Source organism: Microtus pennsylvanicus, chromosome 3 (genome assembly GCF_037038515.1).
Source record: "Microtus pennsylvanicus isolate mMicPen1 chromosome 3, mMicPen1.hap1, whole genome shotgun sequence".
NCBI classification, from domain to species: Eukaryota; Metazoa; Chordata; class Mammalia; order Rodentia; family Cricetidae; genus Microtus; species Microtus pennsylvanicus.
In genome coordinates this window covers 129,680,014-129,701,094 of record NC_134581.1, presented here as the reverse complement: position 1 = coordinate 129,701,094, position 21,081 = coordinate 129,680,014, and the positions used below count along the sequence as shown (strand labels likewise).

Genomic DNA, 21,081 nt, shown 5'->3' with positions numbered 1-21,081 from the left:
AAATTCGTGTTCAAACCACAACACTTGTATGGAGACATACTGAGAGGGAGACCCCTAGGTTGATGCTATGGTGAACAGACAACCAGTTCATGAGGCCTTAAACCCAGGCAGCAGGCGGTGAGGAAGACATGAATTCAGCCTTCCGCGTGTAAAGCAACAGGATTTAGACTGAAAACAGAGCACAGACATCGGCACCGGGCACCAGGCTCAGCATAAAGACTTTGGAAGCTGAGGAGAAAATAATGACACACATTAAAGTCAGAGATTAAGCAATTTCCAGGGTTTGGGGAGTATAATGAATTTGTTACTGGACATGCTGATATTCCTGGGACCTAGGGCCAAATCCTCCTGTTCCATTAAGTGTCTTCAATATTGGGTTAATTAAATTAATAGATATTCTTTGTATTGTAGAAATCTAGACTTAGGTCTGAGAAACCACTTTCCCAGACTATCCATACTAGCTTCCCACTTTCTTTAATAATTTATTTATTTTTATTGTATTTGCCTCAGTGTTTTGCCTGCATGTATCTCTCTGTAAGGGTGTCATATCTTGGAGTTACAGAAAATTTTTAGCTGCCATGTAGGTGCTGGGAATTGAACCTGGGCCCTCTGGAAGAAGTGCTCTTAACCACTGAGCCATCTCCCCAGCCCCACCACTTTTATATAGGAATTGGGGCAAAAGGGAAATAAACATTGACATGATCTTGCTTAGGGATCCAGAGAGTTGTGTGAGAGCTGTCTAATAGTCTCCTGAGGAGTATTCTAACATTGGGAAAAATGTTTTGGAGACCAGCTTAAGCCGTATCAACTTGAACATTCATGTTTATTTCTATTTTTGCGTATGCACGCACATGTGTATTCATGTTTATGGGGTGCATAAATTGTGCACATGTGTACAATTGCATTTGGAAACCAGGGGACAACTTGAGGGGTCACCCCCCAAAACACCATCTTCCTCCTCTGAGACAGGTCTCTTATTGGGCTAGAACTCATCACTTAGGCTAGGCTGTCTAGATAGCTGTCTTCGTGACTGTCGTGTTGCTGTGAAGAGAGACCATGACCAAGGCAACTCATAGAAAAAAGCATTTAATAGAAAAACGCATTGCTAATGGTTTCACAGGGTTAATTCATGATCACCATGGTGGGGAGAGCAGTGACTAGCAGGCAGGCATGATCCTGTTCCGCAGCTGGAAGGTAGGGGGGAGGGAAAGAGACAGAGACATAGAGAGACAGAGAAGGAGGAAGAAGGGAGGGAAGGGAGAAGGAAGAGAGGGAAGGAGAAAGAACCTGCAAGCCTACAAAGCTCACCCTGAGTGACACACTGCCAACAAGGCCACCATGCTGCAGGAGCACACTTTGCTCCTTCAGCCAATAGCCTTTAAGATTCCAGCTCACTGGGGCGTGGTCTCTTATACTTTAAAAAGCAGCAGAACCTTGCATGAGCGCTCTCTCTCTCTTGCTTCTGGCCCTCATTCGGGTTTGTAGACTCTCTGCTTCTGTTTGCGACAAGAGGACTGTTGTTTGGGACGGTGATCTGTAAGTTTTCCCCCTCAAATCAATAACCTTTTTTATTATCCATAATTCTTAACTGGTGTGGGATTGTTCTGCGGCTTCAGCACACCTCCTAAACCTTTCTAATCCCTTAATCCAAGCATTCTCATAAATCAGTCTATGGGGGCCAACCTCATTCAGTTCACACATCTACCTGGCTCCCCCTTGCCAGTGTTAGATCACAGACTTATGGAACCACGCATATGTTTCTCTATGGGGTTAAGAGATGAAATTTAGGTTCTCATGCCTTCCAGGCAAGCGCTTTACTAACTGAGCTATGACCTCACACACCTCAACTTGAAAACTTCTGAATTCACCAGCAACTTGCATGTGTTAAGCACACAATCATGAAACATGTTCTTGACTAGTATACAGTATGTGCTGTCATTGACCTCCCCAAGAGCAGGAGGCACAGGGTCCCAGCTCTTCTCCTACAGTTAAGTGAATGGGATCTTGGAACTAGGTCCGGCATCAAGTCATGTTAGTCTCAGAAGGATTTTAGTGCAATGATTTGAGTTGAAAGCTGAGCAGAGACCGGACCTATAAATGGCATTCTGTTTTAATGAGTCGGGAGAGAAGTGAAAAATTGTTTCTGGTCCCCACTGATCTCACTGCTAATTTAGTTTAAAGTCTTACAAAGATTAATTTAAGATTGCAAATCAACAGCTGGTTTTCACTGGCCTGCAGCCGGCCAGATGTGCAACGCCTTTAAGGACAGATTTGGAGGCACGGGTGTAGGGGTGGTGCAGCTATAGATGCTGTCTACTGCCAAAATGGTTAGAAAACAAAACACAATTTTTGAGTGTGTCTCAAGTGGTAAATAGCAATGCCAAGGACTTACCACTGGGGAAAACCAAGAACTAGATTCTGTGTGGGGGAAGCTTTAGGAAGAGAACAAAGCCAACAATGAGAGCATCAAGAAAAGCAGGAAGGCACCGGCTCAAAGAAGCTGGTTAGAAAGAGCCTCAAGCAATAGCAACAGAGACAGCTGGTACTGCTACACACCGAGGGAACTCGGGCAATGTACACACCGAGTATTTGTTAGCGGGTTATCTCATTTCTATTTGACTTTTGGCAAACACATTTTGCTAGACATGATACTAAAATTTGACCTAGGAGTTGGGGGATGTGGTAGGTTGCTTGCCTAGCATGCACAAAGCCCTGGGTTCAATCCCCATCACCACATAAACCGGGTGGCACGTGCCTGGGATCTCAGCATTCAGGAGGGAGATTCATTAGGGCTAGCTCTTTAAGGCCATCTTTCATTGCATAGTGAGTTTACAGGCAGCCTGGAATATAGGAGACCCTGCCTTAAACAAACAAAACTTTGCATTATCAAATGTATTCATTCTTATGTAATTTTTAAATTTTGTTTCATATTTAAGACTTACCCAATAAGATCGCATTTTCGCTTTTGTGCCCCTGTGATGATTTGAAAGAAAATGGCCCCCAAGGGAGTGGCACTATTAGGAGGTGTGGTATTGTCGAAGCAAATATGGCTTCCTTAGAGGAAGTGTGTCACTGCGGAGGTGGACATTGAGGTCCCTTTTGCTCAAGCTTCCCTCAGTGTGACACTCACTTCACTTCTTGTTTGCTGCGAGATGTACAACTCCTAGCTACCTCCCCAGCCCCATGTCTGCCTGCATGCTGTCCCATTCCTAGCCACCATGGGCTCCTCAATGATGATAATGGACCGAACCTTTGAAACTGTAAGGTCGCCACTCCAATTAAATGTTCATTTATAGAAGTTTCTGTGGTCCTGGCATCTCTTCAGAGAAACAGAAACCTTAACTAAGACCTCCCCTCCCCCCCACAAGTCTCTTCTAGTATTTCTGGTCTGGAATTTCACTTTGGTGGGATTAATAAGTTTCAGATGCATTATTTCAGGATGGTTAGTCACTTCAACTAATAACCTAGGGTTTCCCACTAACTCCAAATTCATCTTCTGATTTATTCAGTCATCTTGTGCTCTTTACTGATAGTTGGGTGCACTTGGCAGAGAAAACCTGCCATGTAGGGCTCTGCTTTCTCAAACATGTAAGATTGGTCTCTCTGTTACGACTTATTCAGTTTGCTTGTTCAGTTTTCGATTGACAACAAGCTTCTTTAGTTCAGAAACATAGTCCTGGAATTTGATGTGTTTACCCAGAGGATGAACTATACTGACTCTGGAATGGGAGTTCTGACACAGCCACCAACAGCCACTCTTCTTCACGAGCTATACTGAGAAGTGGCCGAGGCACTGAAGTACAAAGTAAATCCAACTTCAGGTGACATTCGGAGTGTCTAGACCTCCAGCTCTGAGAAAAATCGTAAGAACTAAGTCTACAAATAATAGGTTAGGATAAAACTGAGCTCTGAGGCAAAGGGAAATTTATTCCTCTTTTTGTGAAAAAGGCAAACAAACTTTAAAAGTTGTCCATAGCTTGCATACTTGCCCAACATTTTAGGCTCTAATAGACAAAGATAACTGGATCCTTTGAAATGTCGCAATCTAATGGTCATCTCTAAAAACAAATACATATGAGTACACTAAATAAACTCAACAGGGTATGTGTGTGTGTGTGTGTGTGTGAGAGAGAGAGAGAGAGAGAGAGAGAGAGAGAGAGAGAGAGAGAGAGAGAGAAACAGAGAGAAAAACAATAATAATTAAAGAAGAAGAGGTCCTGAATTTGAGAGGGAATGAGAAGGGCAGTGGATGAACTGGAGTGGGCTAAGTGTGGGGGTGGAAGTGATCCTGATATATGAAATTCTCTAACAACAACAACAACAATAATTATAATAAAGTATTAAAATCTTAAAAGGTTCTGTTTGTGGTGGCACACTCCAGCACTTGAGAGGCAGAGGCAGGAAGTTTTCTGTGAGTTCTAAGCCTGGTCTACAAAGCGAGTTCCAGAATAGCCACAGCTACATAGTGAGACCATATTTCACAAAACAAAAAACAACTGGGTGATGGTGGTGCATAAGTTTAATCCCAGCACTCTGGAGGCAGAGGCAGGTGGATCTCTGTGAGTTCAAGGCCAGCCTGGTCTGCAAGAGATAATTCTAGACCTACAGAGAAACCCTGCCTCGAAAAACCAAAGCAAGCAAGCAATCAAACAAACAAACAAACAAAAAAACCCAAACCAAAGCAAACAAATAAACAAACAAAAACAAAAAAATAAAAGTCCAATCAAACAAAATTTTAAAAACATACACTATAGTTATATTTTAGTTAAGTTACATAGTTAAATAATATATTCATAAATTAAGATATTTAAGTACCTGTATTATATATAATGTCATATTAGAAGAAAAATATTTTTTTCAAAAGGAGCTGAGAACTGCTTATGATTTATTAAGAGGTCCATATGGAATGATAATGACTTTTGAAATATATTACTTCATATCATGTGTAAGCATTTTGAGAGTTCTTGAATTAGTGTTCTAAGTGCTATTAATTCTGGTATTTGTACTCTTAATTGCCTATTGCAGTTTTTTCTTATTTTCTTATTTTTATTAAGAATTGTTTAATACACTCTTTTCTCGTTTTACATAGCTATCCCCATTTCCACTCTGTCCCCTCTTCTGATTCCACACTTCCTTCCACCCCACCACCTCATTCACTCCCCTGGAAGGGTAAGGCTTCCCCAAAGAGAGTCAACAAAGCTTGAAACTTCACTTTGAGGCAAGACCAAGGCCCTCCTCTCCTATATCTAAGCTGAGCAAGGTATCTCTCCAAAAATAATGTGCTCCTAGATACCACTTCAAACACTAGGGATAAATCCTGGTCCCACTGCTAGTGGCCCCACAGACTGCCCAAGCCTCACAACTGTCCACCACAGTCAGTGAACTTAGTTAGGTCCTATGCAGGTTCTCCTGCTGTCAGTCCGGAGTCAGTGAACTCTCACTAGCTCAGGTCAGCTGTTTCTGTGGGTATCCCCATCATGGTCTTGATTCCTTTGCTCATATTATACATCCTCCCTCTCTTGGACTGGTCTCCTTTAGCTTGGCCCAGTGCTTCACTGTAGACCTCTGTATCTGCTTTCATCAGTTGTTGGTTGAAGGTTCTATGATGTCAATTAAGGTAGTCATCAATTTGATTACAGGGAAAGGTCAATTTAGGTGTCCTCTCCACCATTGCTTAGAATATTAACTGGGGCCACCCTTGTGGGTTCTTGGGAATTTCCCTTTTGAAACAAAGAAGTTTCTGTAAGGCAAAGGACACAGTCACTAAGACAAAATGGCAGCCTACTGAATGGGAAAAGATCTTCAATAACCTCACATCAGAAAGAGGTCTGATCTCCAAAATATATAAAGAACTCAAGAAACTAGACATCAAATTACCAAATAATCCAACCAAAAAAATGGGGGTACAAATAGATCTAAACAGAATTCTCAACAGGAAAATTTAAAATGGCCAAAAGACACTTATGTAATTGCTCAACATCCTTAGCCATCAGGAAAGTGAAAGCTAAATGACTCTGAGATATCATCTTACACCGGTCAGAATGGATAAGATCAAAACCAGCAAGGACAGTTTATGCTGGAGAGGATGTGGAGTCAGGGGAGCACTTCTCCATTGCTGGTGAGAATGCAAAGTTGCAGCCACTTTGGAAATCAGTATGGCAAATTCTCCGAAAATTGCAAATCAGTCTTCCTCGGGACATAGCAATACCACTCTTGGGCATACAACCAAAGGCTGCATAGTCACATCACAAGGACATGTGCTCAACTATGTTCACAGCAGCATTATTTGTCATAGCCAGAACCTGGAAACAACCTAAACTCCCCTCAACTGAAGAATGGATAAAGAAAATGTGGTGCATTTGCAGAATGGAGTTGCTCCCAGTTTTTAAAGTATGAATTCTGTGCTTTGTAGAAGACAATGGAGCGTTCCTGCAAATTTTCAGTTACTGGAAAGGTTCATGGAGAATGGAATATAGCTAAGGTCTTTAAGCATGGAAAAACCCACAATCAGCACTGAAGGCAGCAGGCTGAACAGGTTAAAATCAGCCATATAATCTTCCTCTCACTACTCTGTGGGTGTTGAAATCAATGGGCCAACATGATGAACAGATTCATGAGCTAAAGACTCCTGTTCCGGGATTCACAGATACAGAGTCTGCCATCTCAAGCTCTTGCAGGAAATCATGATTATTTATCTCCATTGATAACTAGAATGACCTTGAGGAAGGTAATTTTGAAGGCATTGGGTTCTGAGGCTTTTCCATTCACTGGACACTTGGAAGCAGAAGGAAGAATTTGCTTAGATAAACACCCTGTGGGAAGTGCCTTATCCTGTGACATTCAGGAGCTAAACTCTATCTACTGAGGAAGCTACCACATTAGATTCTAGAAGGAGGTCACTAGGACCAGGAGCCTGATGGACCTCACCATGAGCCCTGTGCACACAAAGCAGGACCATCTACATCTGACTAGAGGTTGCCAAGTTGTTTATGTCATTTTGTAGAGAGATCTGTAAGTCAGCCACAGATGGCAAGCCTCGTCCAGGATGACCTCTGGATAACACTTTCTAGTTCGAGTCTCCTTTCAGCATCACAGGGTAGCCATATCCAACATTTCTGAGATAGTAACAGTACATGATAGTAACTGAGTACAACTGAATGTGTTAAAGAAGGTAAAGTTACCTTTGATCAGTGTAGGATCTAGACCGACTAAGCTAGCCAATGCCAATTAAAACATGAGGTCTGTGTGTGCGCTACAGATGGAGTGAAAAGCTAATCCTCAAAAGTCAAATCTACATTGGAGGTTGACCTCTAATAGGGAGAATCGGTTTGTTCCAGGGACAAAGCCCTGACAGGTTGTCCAATCCCAATTCCAAGTGACCAGCCCTAAACACATGTACATACAAGCAACACTAAAAGAACTCAGTAGGATATATGTTATATATTAATATATTGTAATACTATATTAAATATAGATTATCAATAATATACTGATTATAATAATTATACATAAAATAGTATATAATGTGTGTGTAACTAATAACTAAAGAAGAGGTCATGAATTTGAGAGGGAGTGGAGGAGATGTGGGAGGAGTTTGGAGGTAGGGGGAGGAAGGGATAGAAATGCTATAAAAATACACTATTGATGTATGAAATTCTCAAACATTTAAATTAAAAATAAATTTACCTGTATTATTTAGTAATTATAAGAATCTTGGCACAGTTCATAATCTTTAAAGCCTTAATTTTTATAAATGCAAAATAGATATTGTTGCATATGTTGTTACATGCATTGTTGCAACGGATAGAGAGTAACTTTGATTAATTTAGGAAAAAATAATTTATTGAAAGGCTATTGGCTAGCTTATGGAATGCTAAGAAACCCAAGAAAGCTACCCAGGAATGAAGGTCAGCTGGTGTCTAGCACAATGGCCAAGGTCTCCTAAGAGGGATAGCTGACTCAGGGTGACACAGCTCGGTTCCTGAGCACAGGACACAGACTCTGTCATCCCTGGACACTGGATACTGTAGAAGGTGCTGCCAAGACTGTGTTCTGCTTATCACTGCCTCTGGAATGAATCCCCACTTCCCTTCTTTCATGATCCAGATTCCAAGTCCCTGAAAGGTAGCTGACCGTCTGAGCTCGGGTAACTTATCTGTACCCAACCATCGTGAGTGAGAGGAGCCGGGATTTGCTTTTCTTGGCACCTGTGGAGAGCAGATAGCAGACTTCTACTAGAACACATGTAAATATAAACAGAGATTCAAGTACAGGATTTCAGAAAGAGTTCACTGTCAAAGACAATGACATCCGTGCACTGATTTGTTTCCCCCATGATCACTACCTGGTCATACAATGGCATTCTATTCCTGTTATATTTTCCAGTGTTGCTCTTATTTAGATTCCTACCAACAACGAGTGAGGGCTCTCTTTTTTCTCCATATTCTTGACAACACTTGTTATAAGTACTTGCTATCATTTGGGACAGAGTGAACAGGGAAAGTGTGAAGTTAAGCTTTCACTATGCGCCTGCCTGTATAATATCATTTACTGTTTTTCTTTATGTAGGATGTGGACACACTATATTTTAGATTGTTTCACAAAGGGAAAGTTGGGATGGGAGCTTTGCCTTTGTTGCTATGGTTTTGCAGATGTAACGGTTAATTTTCATTCTCATCTTGACCCGACTTGTAGTCACCTAGGAGACACACCTCTGTAAATGTCTGCAAAGGTGTGCCCAGAAAGGGCAAGCAAGAAGGGAAGAGCCACCCTGAATGTGGGTGATATCATCTCATGGGCTGCAGCCCTGGACTAAATTCAGAGGGAGAAAGAAGAAAGCAAGCCACATGCATCCTTCGGCGTCCCTGCTTCCTGAGGATGGATGCAATGGGACTAGGTGCCTCAAGTGTGGGTGGGGTCTATTAGAGTTTTTCCCCTTGCAGAAAAGTGGGACTTCCCCACTATGATGGGTTACACCTTAAACTCGAAACTGGAGCAAGCCTTTTCTCCTTTAGGTTTTTGTTGTTGCTGTCGTCAGCTATTTATTTGGTCACAGCAATGAGAAAAGTCATGAAGGCAGCTCCTGAACGTTACTTCAGTCCCTTCTTAAGATTGGGTCTACTGGAAGAGCTGGCACAGCCTGCTTTCACACTTTTGGTAGGTGTGTTTTCATGCCCTCTCCCATGGGTTTCAGAAGAGGTCTGCCTTCTCATCAGTTAGGGCTACTTGGGAACAGGGCAATGTTAGCAGGTCTTCAAATGATATAAAACAATAAGAAGCATGGACCATAACAGATGAGGCTAGAGAGACAACCAGATACCAGCAAGTCCCCCTTCATCACAGCAGGCAGGCTTGCATGCAAGAAGTCTCTGCAGGCTTTGGGCTTAGGAGGGAATAGCTCATAATAAGATACCCAAGGGACTATAAGGACTGTAAGAAACAGGTTAGGGTCACATCGTATTACTACAAGGGGCACAGGGGAAGAATTCAAGGGGTGTGGAGTGGGTGAAATCAGGAGCAGCTGGGCTGGGTTGGCTGGGAGATGGGGGGGTGTCGGGCGAGAGATGGAGAGGAGTCAAAATTAGTTTGATCCGGATTCCTCGTTTGAGTGCAGGAGAGGTGGTGAACCGAAGTCACATTAGGAACCCCGTAGCTCAGGGAGAACTGTCGTGGCTGCAGATGGCATCTGGTATTGTCCTTCTGCCACCGTCTTAAAAGGGATTCTGCAGGGATTTTCTTTCCCTTGTTCCTCCAGCCCTCCACTTGCGTTGCTGGCCTAAGTGGATCCGCCCCAGCTGGTCATGTCCATCACCACAGTCAGGTCTGAAGATTCCTGATATGCTGAGAGCCTGTGGCACTGCAGACACAAACGGTCGTTAGTGGACGGCCCTATTGTAACAAACCACGCGTTAAGATGTAAACCCCGGAGAACTGGCCTCAGTCGTCCAGAAGCAACCTTTGCTCTGAGCCTGGATTAGCCATGAGAGAGCTCGTCAACATTCCACTGTTACAGATTCTCTCCCTGGTCGCCTTCAGCGGGACCGAGAAACTTCCAAAAGGTTGGTCTGCATAATCTAGCCCTAAAGGGCGTGTGAGCTTCGTGGTGACTGATTCACGCTGTGGTGTGTTTGGGTGATGGAGGGCTGGAATGTGTGGAGAAAGAGAAGAGCGTGGTTGGTTCTTCTTCGATGCTGGCTGTCTTCTAAGCTCTGCGATTACAAACAGCTTCATGTGTCCAGAGCCCTCCTTTCTAGGGAGAGGTTGCCAGGTAGACTGTGAATTATGGCGGTCTGTTCTGTTTCTGTGTATGTCAAATGGTGGGGTGGTCTACTCGGGTGATGAAAACCATTCCCTGCTGGGCTTGCCAAGGCTATAATCCACCCCACTTCCAGATACCCAGAATGTTTTGCTCCTAAGCAAAAGCCATTTCTATTTTCGGTTTTAGCTTTTATCAAACTCTTAATGTGCATTTTAGCAGCTAGAAATCAGACCCAGGGAAAGACACACAAGGTACCTGTGGAATAAAAGCCTGGAAACATCTGATTCTCCGTGCTTTTGCTACTGCTGTTGTGATTTGGGCTTGACGAGAGATTGCACTAGCTTTTTTTTTTTTTCAGGGCTTTGGAATGCACCGGAAATAACACCACCTAAGGGGGAAAGCAACTTAAGAAAGTGACAAACACCTGTTGTAGCTCAGGCTGTCCATGGCACTATGGTTTCTGGCCAGAGTATTGTGAAAGTTAGAGTCAGGAAGAGTGGAAAATACCTGATTTGCAAAGCCGCTGGGTCTGCACTGAAATCTTTTCAAAGAGAGGCACGAAGAAGCAGACTCAGTGTCTTTAGATAGGGCTGTGTTAAGAGTCTCACCGCAGAGTTATGAAGAGTGCTGGGTTGTCGTCAGGAGAATAATTTCCCATTTCAACCGGGTTGCCTAAACACTGAAAAAGTTTATCTTGAATAATTAGTGAAGGTGATGTTTGTATGTACATGGGAAACACATCCTCAGGTTTGTAGTTCATCTACATTTCAGGAGGCAACAGATCAAGGATCTCTTATAAGTAACAGACAACATTTGTTCCAAACAATCTGATTACATGGATTTATTTTCTTGTTTATTTACTTGTTTCTCTTTCTCCATTTTACTCAGGCGAAGTGGTTGATATCTTCTACCAAATTGTTTATATCACGATGGCACTTTTAGGCACTTTTAGATAAAAAAGAATCCAGACCTTTTAAAATAGCTAATAATAGCCAGAAGGACTTAACACATTGGCTTCGGGTCATCCTAATACTTCCTGATCAGATCACGGATGTCCGGTAGAACAGCACCTAACTGTTCGGACCTATGGCTCCTAATAGATCTTATTCGTTTTAATCTATACCAAGTAGTTACCCATAAGCGAGGAGGATGCAGTTAAACCCTAGCTTGTAAAGAGGGCAGCTGCTTTGAAGTTCTAAATGAAACCTGGGTGCCCAAAACAATAACAACGACACCCCACAAACACCTCTGTATTTTTATATGAACTTAGATTCTGGAGAAAAATGCCTTTATTTTTAGGCACCAGTCATCCTAAACCTTCATTCAAACACATATGATCATCTCTGTTATGCAAACTTCAGAATCATGGCACAGGGTAGCAATACCAAGTATTATAGCCTTGAAAGAAAACCGTCAGAACATCCATCCGATGTTTTTTTTTTCAGTGTATTTGTTGAAATTTTTAAAGTTTAAACAATAGTTTTCTTCACCTACTTTGTTTATTAGGAAAAATAGAAACTAGCACTGGGTTCACGTTGGGTGGTTCACACCACCCCTAACTGATTAGACATCGTTCGATGTACCAGATTATTTCTGAAAGCCAATAACGTCACACGACATGAAAGCTTTAGGATTTTATTGTTAAAATATGTGGTGTAGTTTGATAGAGAAGAGTCATTTAAATGAAGTGTTCTCTTATTTACCAGTGAAAAATGGTGAAGCTGTCCTGGCTAAACTTGCTCACGGCACTTCCGGCAGAAGAGAGTAGGGAACAGTCTGTTAGAGGGTTTGCTTGTCCAGACTGAAATCAAGGGACCTCCACAGTGAGGTATCACAAAAGAAACAGTTCTGTTCAGTGTAGTGGACAGGTTTAGAGCGAACGGATTTAAAACAGGCTGTTCAAGGCGTGAATAGTCAGAGGAATCATGAGTTCCTCCGCACCCTGTTTTCTTCATAAGATTATTTGGCTTTGTAGATTTATAGTTTATTATTTTAGCTTTAAATTAACTGAAATACCTAACATTCTGATGCCAAAAGGAAGTCATGATTTTCTAGGTCATTTCAACTAGTGACTTTTTTAAAAAATGAGTTTCATTTCCTCACCTCAAGTAGGAAACTTCTAGAAATCATCATCTATGAAAGCGGCCAAAGTTTAGCTGCATTTGCTCAGCCATCGGTTCTAAGAGCACTCTCTGATTCCTCAGGGTGTATTAATCATAAGGTGGGGCATTATAAAAATTCCACAAGAGCACAAGATTCACGTTGGTAGAATTGGAATAATTAAACATTTGCAAGGATTTCCTCACAAAACCCCCCTTCTAAATGACCCATTTACAACCAAACCTACAGGGTTGAATGTCTAAGTAGTTTCTCTTTAGGTAAAGCGGAGAAGCCCTGTCTTTTAAATCACGTGTGTTCGGGGACAGGGTTCGCAGATTGCACTTATGAGTCAGTCAGAGCTGATGCAGCTGTCATGCACTCCTTCCAGGACAGCAAGTCCTGGGTGAGTGTTTCATACTGACACTCATTGTCACTTACTCATCCTATGTGTGGGAAAAACACTTGCTTTACATCATGGCTCTTATGGGGGGGGGAGAAGAGAGGAAATTTCATAATATCTCTAAAGGTGAAGTAGGACTTGAGGCCACGGAGGAGGGGTGACGTGGCCATCCCTGGACTTGTCCATTCGGGAAGATGACTGAAGAACACAGGCCCAGCAGAGCAGGCAGACAGACTGGTAAGGCTGCAGACAGCAGTTTAAGAGTGATTCTGACCTGGACAATTGTCTCCCTGTGTCTGCAAATGCTGTATGAACATAGGAGTAATAGGGCAGGTGCTCATAATAACTTAGGATCAGCGCTTTTCAGGGGCTGTGCAGCTGAAGATCTGGAGGGTGCAGAACCTGGGGTTATGTGGAAAATACCAGCTGCTAGAGGTCAGAAAACAAAGGATGTGAAGCAAGGATACTGAAGGACAGGTGTCACAATTAATTCCCCCTTTCCTGTCCCCAGCATCTTGCTGCAAATCTCTAAAGAAAGCACGTAGTCTCTGACTTGGTTTTCTTGCGGACATCCTGGACTGGTCCATCGTCCAGGGTCACACTAAGGATTACTCATGGTGGCTGTGAGGGCAATATGCAGCATGCTTTACTTGGGTCCTTGCAGGAGGCAGCTTAACCCAACGGAACACCTCCAAGGGATGCAAATTCAGACATTCTGGAAGTCTACACAGAACTCCTATGAAAGTCCATCCCAGATGGGTAGAGTCGAGAATGCATTCAGTCTCGAGGAATTAATGACATAGCCTTCAAAATGGCTCAGAGTCGTTCTAGGCTAATTTTACATGTTACAAAAACTTCATGACAAAAATATGCTTTTCACTGCAATTAAAAATTTCACAGCTATTAGGATATGTCACATAACCATCAATACCTGTTATTCTCTTTGGAGAATCTGAAAAGTTCCCAAAACCAAAGTGTTTCCTTAAACTGAAAGAAAGAATTAATGCTGTATTGATAATAATTAGAAAAACATGATTTTAAGGTCTCAGCACCAATCTTCTTCTTTCTTTCTTTCTTTCTTTCTTTCTTTCTTTCTTTCTTTCCTTCTTCTTCTTCTTCTTCTTCTTCTTCTTCTTCTTCTTCTTCTTCTTCTTCTTCTTCTTCTTCTTCTTCTTCTTCTTCTTCTTCCTCTTCTTCTTCCTCTTCCTCTTCCTCTTCCTCTTCCTCTTCCTCTTCCTCTTCCTCTTCCTCTTCTTCTTCTTCTTCTTCTTCTTCTTCTTCTTCTTCTTCTTCTTCTTCTTCTTCTTCTTCTTCTTCTTCGTCTCCTCCTCCTTCTTCTCCTCTTCTCCTCCTTCTTCTTCTTCCTCCTCCTCCTCTTCTTCCTCTTCCTCTGCTTCTTTCTCCTCTCCTCCTCCTTCTGTTTGTTTTTTTTTGAGACAGGACTCTGTGTAGTCCTGGCTGTTTCTAGAACTCACTTTGTAGACCATACTGGCCTTGAATTTAGAGATCTGCTTGCCTCTACCTTCCTTTTGTGCTGGGATTAAAGGCCTGACCTCCCAGTTGCCAATTTTCTTTTTGAAAAAAAAAATGCACCTGGCTTCTTTTGCATTTGGGTATGTTCGTTAATAACGGTTCAGCCAGAGGTTAGTGTGTCAGCGCCATCTTCCAAAGCCCCTAAAAGACAGAGGAGGGTGGTATCAGCCCCCCTCATCAACGCTAGAGTTCACTCAAGTCAGGTTTACTGTGGATCCGAAAAGCGCTGCGTTCATCCTCATGTGTTTGCTGTCCGTGTGGTTCTTGGATCGTGAGAAAAGACAGAGGTTCCGTTTACACAGGCTCCGGCTGGGATGAAAGGTGGGTGAGGAGGAGAGCAAACAGGAAGCGGCCCGCTGAGTCAACCATGCCCTTTGGTACAGCTATGTGATGGTGTCAGTGAACACTTCAAAGGGAATTTGGATAGCTTTGGAAGGTGTGCAAAATAGATCTGAAAAAATTCACTCTGCTCATAGAGATTAATATTGATGTAAAGTTCCCATTTTCTGTGCCTATAAGACACAGTTCACCCTAGAGTTCAGAGATAGGCGCTCTCTCTCTCTCCCTGTGTATTTGTGTGTGTAGTGTGTGTGTGCCTTCATGTGTCAGTGCAGGTATGCACAAGCCAAGGCATGTATGTGGAGATTTCTCACTTGCCACTCTATAAGGCAGGTTAGCTGGCCTGCCGACTTCCAGAGATCCCTGTCTCCACCTCCCATCCTCTCAAAAGAGCACTGGGATTGCAGACACGCCTGGTCCAGTGCTCAACTGTGTGTGTGCTCTGAAGATCGGAACTCAAGTTCTCATGATTCCACACCAGGGACTTTACCCACCGAGCCATTTCTCCAGTCCCAAGACACGAGGCCTCTAAGCCAACCTTGACCCTGAAGCTCATCTCTATCACTTCTTTTTGGGGGATGGTTACAAAAATGATGTAACTATCCTTAGTCCTTGTCTAGTTTGCAAATACTTAATTGCATTTAACTCATTTTTTTTGATAAAATAATAAAGATGAAGTCTGAGATGGAGCACGTAGAACAATCTTAGGTACTGATATTACTAAAAGCAGACTCAGACCGTGACCCAAGACTGTCCGATCACTGAACACTATGGGAAGATGCTAACACTATTCTGCTCTGAGTGACACTTTGTGCATTTCTCTGTGTCTCAGAGTTTCTGGATTTTGCTGGTTGTATCTCACTTCTTTGATCTCAACTGGCCTCAGCTGAGTGTGAATCACTGTCACCTCCGCATTTCTGTGTTTGTGTGGCGTGAAAGAAACTGACAGATAAAGTTTATTTTTAAAATAAAAAATAACACACGATCATTAAGATTTACTTTGAAAAGACAAAGTGGACAAGCAAGTCAGAAAAGGCTACATCTGCTTCCAAGACTGTTGACGCCACGTGTTTTCTTCCGTGTTGTTCAGCTGCCTGACCTGTTTCCCTCTCATGAAACCCTGAGCACCTTTGATTAGAGCTGCCTTTCAAGGCGCCAGTTTGCAATAATCTCGTCCTGTCTGTTTATTAATCAGTATTCTGAAACATATTTAGCATCCAGTTTTCTGAGAACAAAATAAAACAAAACAAAACGACTCCACTGATTTGTCCTGCTTCTGCAGTGAAAAGATCCTAAACCACATCCAGTTTCAAACAACCAACAAATCCTGGAGGCAGTCAAGAATCTGCATGCATAGTACCATTGTAGGCCATTTTCACCCTCAAAGTAACCCCAGAACATAGATATAGTGTAGCTAAAAAGCAATGGATGGATTTCGAGCTGTATCTTTCTCAGCTTCTTTTCACCTTATTTTTTGAGATGTGCTAAATTTTCAGCTCACTGATTAGCTAGACCAGCTCTCCAATAGGCCTCAGGGACCCTTGTCCCTGCCTCCCTAAGGCTGGGATCACAGGCTTGTCCTCCTGTATCCAGCTGTTTCAAATAGGTCCTAGGGGACTAAACTCAAGCCTTCTCTGCAGCCTAGAAGTGATTGATTTTAAGCATTAAGTATTACTAGAACTTAACCATAAATTTATGCAATTTAGTGGATCAATAATGGCTACTTAGCAACTATTAGCAATATTCCTGGTAAAATAAAGAAAAACAATTCATTTCTGCCAGGGCAAAGCAGCTCCAGGAGACCACAGCAAGAAGGCAAAACCGCCTGTGCCCTCACCTCGCTTTATTCCATTTGTTTAGCTAAGCGCAATTCATCTGTTTCATGACCCGAGTCATCTAACTTTCTGCGTATGATCGCTCATTTGCGATAGATTCTAGAGTGTCAATAATGACTTATTTTTTTTGTGGGGCTGGAGAGATGGCTTAGCAGTTAAAGAGCACTTGCTGCTCTTCTAGAGCACCTGAGCTCTGTCTCCAGGACCATGTTGGGAGGCTCAGCATCACCCGTAATCCAGCTCCATAGGACACCACACCTTCCTTCCCACCCACTCCCATTTTTACTCTGTAGGTTTGTGAATTGCACATGCTTTAGGAATAGGATCTTATACCATAATCCTCTGTGACTATTTTCATATGCTTTGATTTTTTGTTTCCGTGTTTCTCCATGTCATAGAACATAACACTTCCCTTATTTCCATGGCCAAATAATATTCTGTTGTATATTTATGTTAATTTTGTTTAACCATCCGTTGGTGGGCACTTAGGCTTCTTCCATCTTTTGCTGTTATGAGTTAGTGCTGCTATCAACAGAGATGTGGAAATACTTGAGTATCTGAGTCTTCACTTTCTGTTCTCTTGACTGTGTCCCTGGAAGTGGCATTGTTGATCATGACTCTCCTTTGATTTCTTTCTGTGGAACCTCTGTATTCTTTTCCCCAGTGACAATCATTTTAATTACTACCCACAATGCATAGGGTTCTAATCCATCATCATCCCCTCTAACATTTGCTGTTTTTCTTTATCTTTATAGTCCCCCAACGAGTAGAGTTTTAATTTACATTTTCATTTCTTTTTAAAATGTTTGCTTGTATATTTGTGTGTGACTTGGTGGATGCTTTCACATCTGCACAGAGATGTGTGTGGAGGTCAGAGGCTGACATGAGGGCCCCCCTTGGTTGTTCTCTGAGTGTTTTCTGACATGAGGGGTCCCCCTTGGTTGTTCTCTGAGTGTTTTCTGACAGCAGGATCTCTTGGTGGCTCAGCTAGTCTACCAGCCAAGAATCTCCTGTCTTCTCTGGTGCTTTGACTTCACAGACATGTTACCCCATGTCTAGTGGGCGTTTGAACAGTAATGTTCATTCAGGTATGCCATGGCTTCTGGTTGCTAAAGGACAAAGTAAGAAGTAACATTCTAGAAAGTTCTCCCTTGTTTCTGCCCTGTGTAGCTCCTGTCATCACCACGCCTCTTGAAACCGTGGATGCCTTAGTTGAAGAAGTAGCGACTTTCATGTGTGCTGTGGAATCCTACCCTCAGCCCGAGATTTCTTGGACCAGAAATAAAATCCTCATTAAGTAAGTACTCTGTCCCATCCTGCTAAGGATGCCAGCTCTACCTTAGAGTTCCTCACCCATGGAAATACACCCATATTGTTGGTGACACTAAAGGTCACCTTCTAGAATATACAAAGTGAAAATATTTGTAATTGGAAGATCTGAGGTTCAGGGCAGGGCACTGATTAATCTCACATGGGGAGTGCCAGGTGAGAATCCTGAAGTTTAGCAGGAACTAGGCAGCACCGCGGTATTCTAAGTCTGCGGGCATGTGTCCCAGGATACACAGAGGAGCTGAGAGGCCAGCCTGTCACCCCCTCTGTGTCCCCAAACTATGATGTCTGTTTTCTAAGAGTCTGACTTCTGTGTCACTATCATCTTTTTCTTTCAAAATGAGACAGATTCTCAAACAGTCAGCAGTCCCATTTGGCAGATAAAGGGTCTGCTTTGTCCCTCAGCACATTGGCTCTCTGACCAAAACTCCTCTACAATAATCCAGAACAAAGTGTGCTGGAGAGTGCTCTAACAGGCAGCGTTGAAGCCGAATGTTCTTAGTCCATATGAGCTACTGTGATTGAATTGTTAAGTCTTGTAGCTTATAACCAAGAGAAAATTATTTCTCACAGCCTTGGGGGCTGAGGAGTTCCAAGTTCAAGGAGCCACCTGATTCAGCATATGGTCAGGGAATGAGGATTTTACTTTATTCACAGATGGCCATTCATTTGATCCATTAATCAAAGACAAGTGTGTGTGTATGTGTGTGTAGTAATTGGAGCGGCGGGGCTTCATCGCGTGTGTCTGCCCAGGAGTGGGGCATGGCGTCTCTCTCTGAGGCGTCTTACCTCACTTCCTCTTCCTCCCAGCATTCTGTTCTGTTTACTCCACCCACCTATGTTCTAAGCTATGAGCCCAAGCAGTTTATTACTTAACCAATGAAATCAACAGATTGATATATGACACTCCCACATCATGTGTGTGTGCACGTGCACATGTGTGTGTGTGCATGTGTGTGTGTGTGTGTGTGTGTAAAATCACACGTGGCTCACTGATCCTCCTCTTTGCCCCATGACCGATCCTCCTCTTTGCCCCATGACCGGCAGACTGTTTGACACCCGCTACAGCATCCGGGAGAACGGTCAGCTTCTCACCATCCTGAGTGTGGAAGACAGTGATGACGGCATCTATTGCTGCAGCGCCAACAATGGAGTGGGAGGAGCCGTGGAGAGCTGTGGCGCCCTGCAAGTGAAGATGAGTGAGTACGGAAAGGCGTCATCTAGGACCCGAAAGTTGTCTCCGCACAGTTCGTAGCAGTCATCAAACAGAGCCCTCTGCGTGCTGAAGTTCAGCCACAGCACAAGCTCAAGTACACATATAGGTTCCGGGGCCAACCCTTATTCCTGCCACAACCACCACCTTCAAACAATCCTTTAGTTCGCTCTCCTCTCCCGCCTTGGTTTTGGCATTCACACTGCTCCTGATTATTTTTGGGAACTTCCTTTTGAAATCATTATGCATTTTTTAAAAATTCACACACACACACACACACACACACACACACACACACACACACACATCAGAAATCTGTCCCACAGAGGCATTCCTCCACTCTGTATCTACAGTATCAGATCAGTAGGGACACGAGGTAGAGTAACCGCTTTATGAGTGCTCTGAGGCATTTGAATGCCTCCATGCTACACGTTAGAGGTAATGACTTCTTCTCAAAGCTTCACAGAAGAGACTAAGATGAACCAATATCACCCATTTCTTCAGAAAAGTTGCCCCAAGTGCTGGCTGAAGAGACAACTTCTCTTTGTAGAATCTTGATTCTCCAAACTGTGTCAGAGTCAAAGGTGGGAACTAGACCTAGAAGCAAATGTAGACTCATATCTTGGGAGGCAGAAGTCTCAAATTTGAGGCCAGCCTCTTCGATATAGTGAGTTCTAGGTCATCCCGAGCTACGTAATGAGACCTTAACTTAGAAAAGAATAATAATAAAAAGATGGAAACTAAACAGAAAGGAGTTCATAATTCAAAACGATATGATTATAAAGTGTTTGACATCTAATGGCATAAATTGCTTAATGTTGAATCATTATGGGGACAGTTTGTGTTGGTAGACATTCTATTAAGTGTCATTTAAAATAAAGAGTACTAAGAAATTTCAGATCTCTAGTATGCTTCATAAAAATGAGTTTTGAAAAAAAAGGGAATAGAGGTTTTAACAAAGCAGATCTAACCATTCTTTAAGATGGATTTCCATTTGATGTCTACTAATGACCTGTCTCAGCCTTTGTCAAACTTTGTAATTTAAGTTCCCTTAGATGATCCTTGAAATGAACGCCGATAATGAACTAGAAAGCTAAAACCCCAGTTCAATTCAGATACATTGTCTTTTTCTGTTTGACTTTCATTTCCCCACAGAACCTAAGATAACTCGCCCTCCCATTAACGTCAAAATAATCGAGGGGTTGAAAGCAGTTTTACCATGTACGACAATGGGCAACCCTAAGCCATCTGTCTCCTGGATCAAGGGGGACAGCGCTCTCAGGGTAAGTGATTATTATACTAAGGCTCCCTTTGAAAAGATTTATATTTAACTTTTATTCTTGTGTGTCTGTGTGTGTGTGTATGTACATGGATATGGGCATCCATGGAGGCCAGAAGAAAGTATCACATTCTTTTGAACTGGAATTGCAGATGGCACAAGCCACCCAATATGGTGGCTCCAGTCCTCTGCAAGAGCAGCATGCACTCTTCATGGCTGGGCTCTCTTTCTAGCCAGTGGAAGTCATGTTTTCAGCATAATTATCTGGGAGCATCTCATCTACACATGTTAACAAGCTTCTGGTATATGTTTTTCTCTATCTGCATCACCCAAACTTCCATTCTTGTCTTCCTAATTGCACACGCTCACTTCAGGACATTCCAGCAGGGACTGTCTTGGAGACAGAGAGATAGAAATCAGCAATATTGGAGAGGAAAAGGGGGCAGGACCCAAGCAAGGCAAGGCTTCTTGTTCTTGCATGACTGAATCTTTATTATTATTATTTAACATTGAATGTTTGAGACTTTCGGAATAACAAAGCTGAACTAACACCCAAGTTTTAAAATTGACAGTTTCGGGGATGAGAGAGATGGGGACTGGAAGGAAGAAAATGAGAAAACAAGGGTGAGAAATTAGAGCCAGTAGACTCAGAATGATAAACAGAAGCAAACATGTCTCAGTAACAAAGAGGGATTAGATTAAAGCTACATCATCTGGGTTGGAGAGATGGTATCATGGGTCAGAACCTGACCTCATATGTATGAGAACCTGAGCTCATATGCAGCCACATAAAGG

General features: G+C 42.7%; 1 protein-coding gene across 4 annotated transcripts in view; it reads left to right on the top strand.

Moving 5' to 3' along the window:
- Nucleotides 1–9,667: 9,667 nt before the first annotated feature.
- Musk (muscle associated receptor tyrosine kinase) overlaps nt 9,668–21,081 on the top strand; it is a 76,143-nt gene continuing 64,729 nt past the window's right edge. For 2 of the 4 annotated variants that reach the window (XM_075967144.1, XM_075967142.1), the window contains exons 1-4: nt 9,668–10,058; nt 17,636–17,762; nt 18,842–18,993; nt 20,163–20,290. In XM_075967144.1, coding sequence (XP_075823259.1) covers nt 9,980–10,058; nt 17,636–17,762; nt 18,842–18,993; nt 20,163–20,290 — 486 coding nt within the window. In that variant the 5' untranslated portion in view covers nt 9,668–9,979. The remainder of the gene's footprint in view (nt 10,059–17,635; nt 17,763–18,841; nt 18,994–20,162; nt 20,291–21,081) is intronic. The other 2 variants (XM_075967141.1, XM_075967143.1) reach the window with 2 other exon arrangements.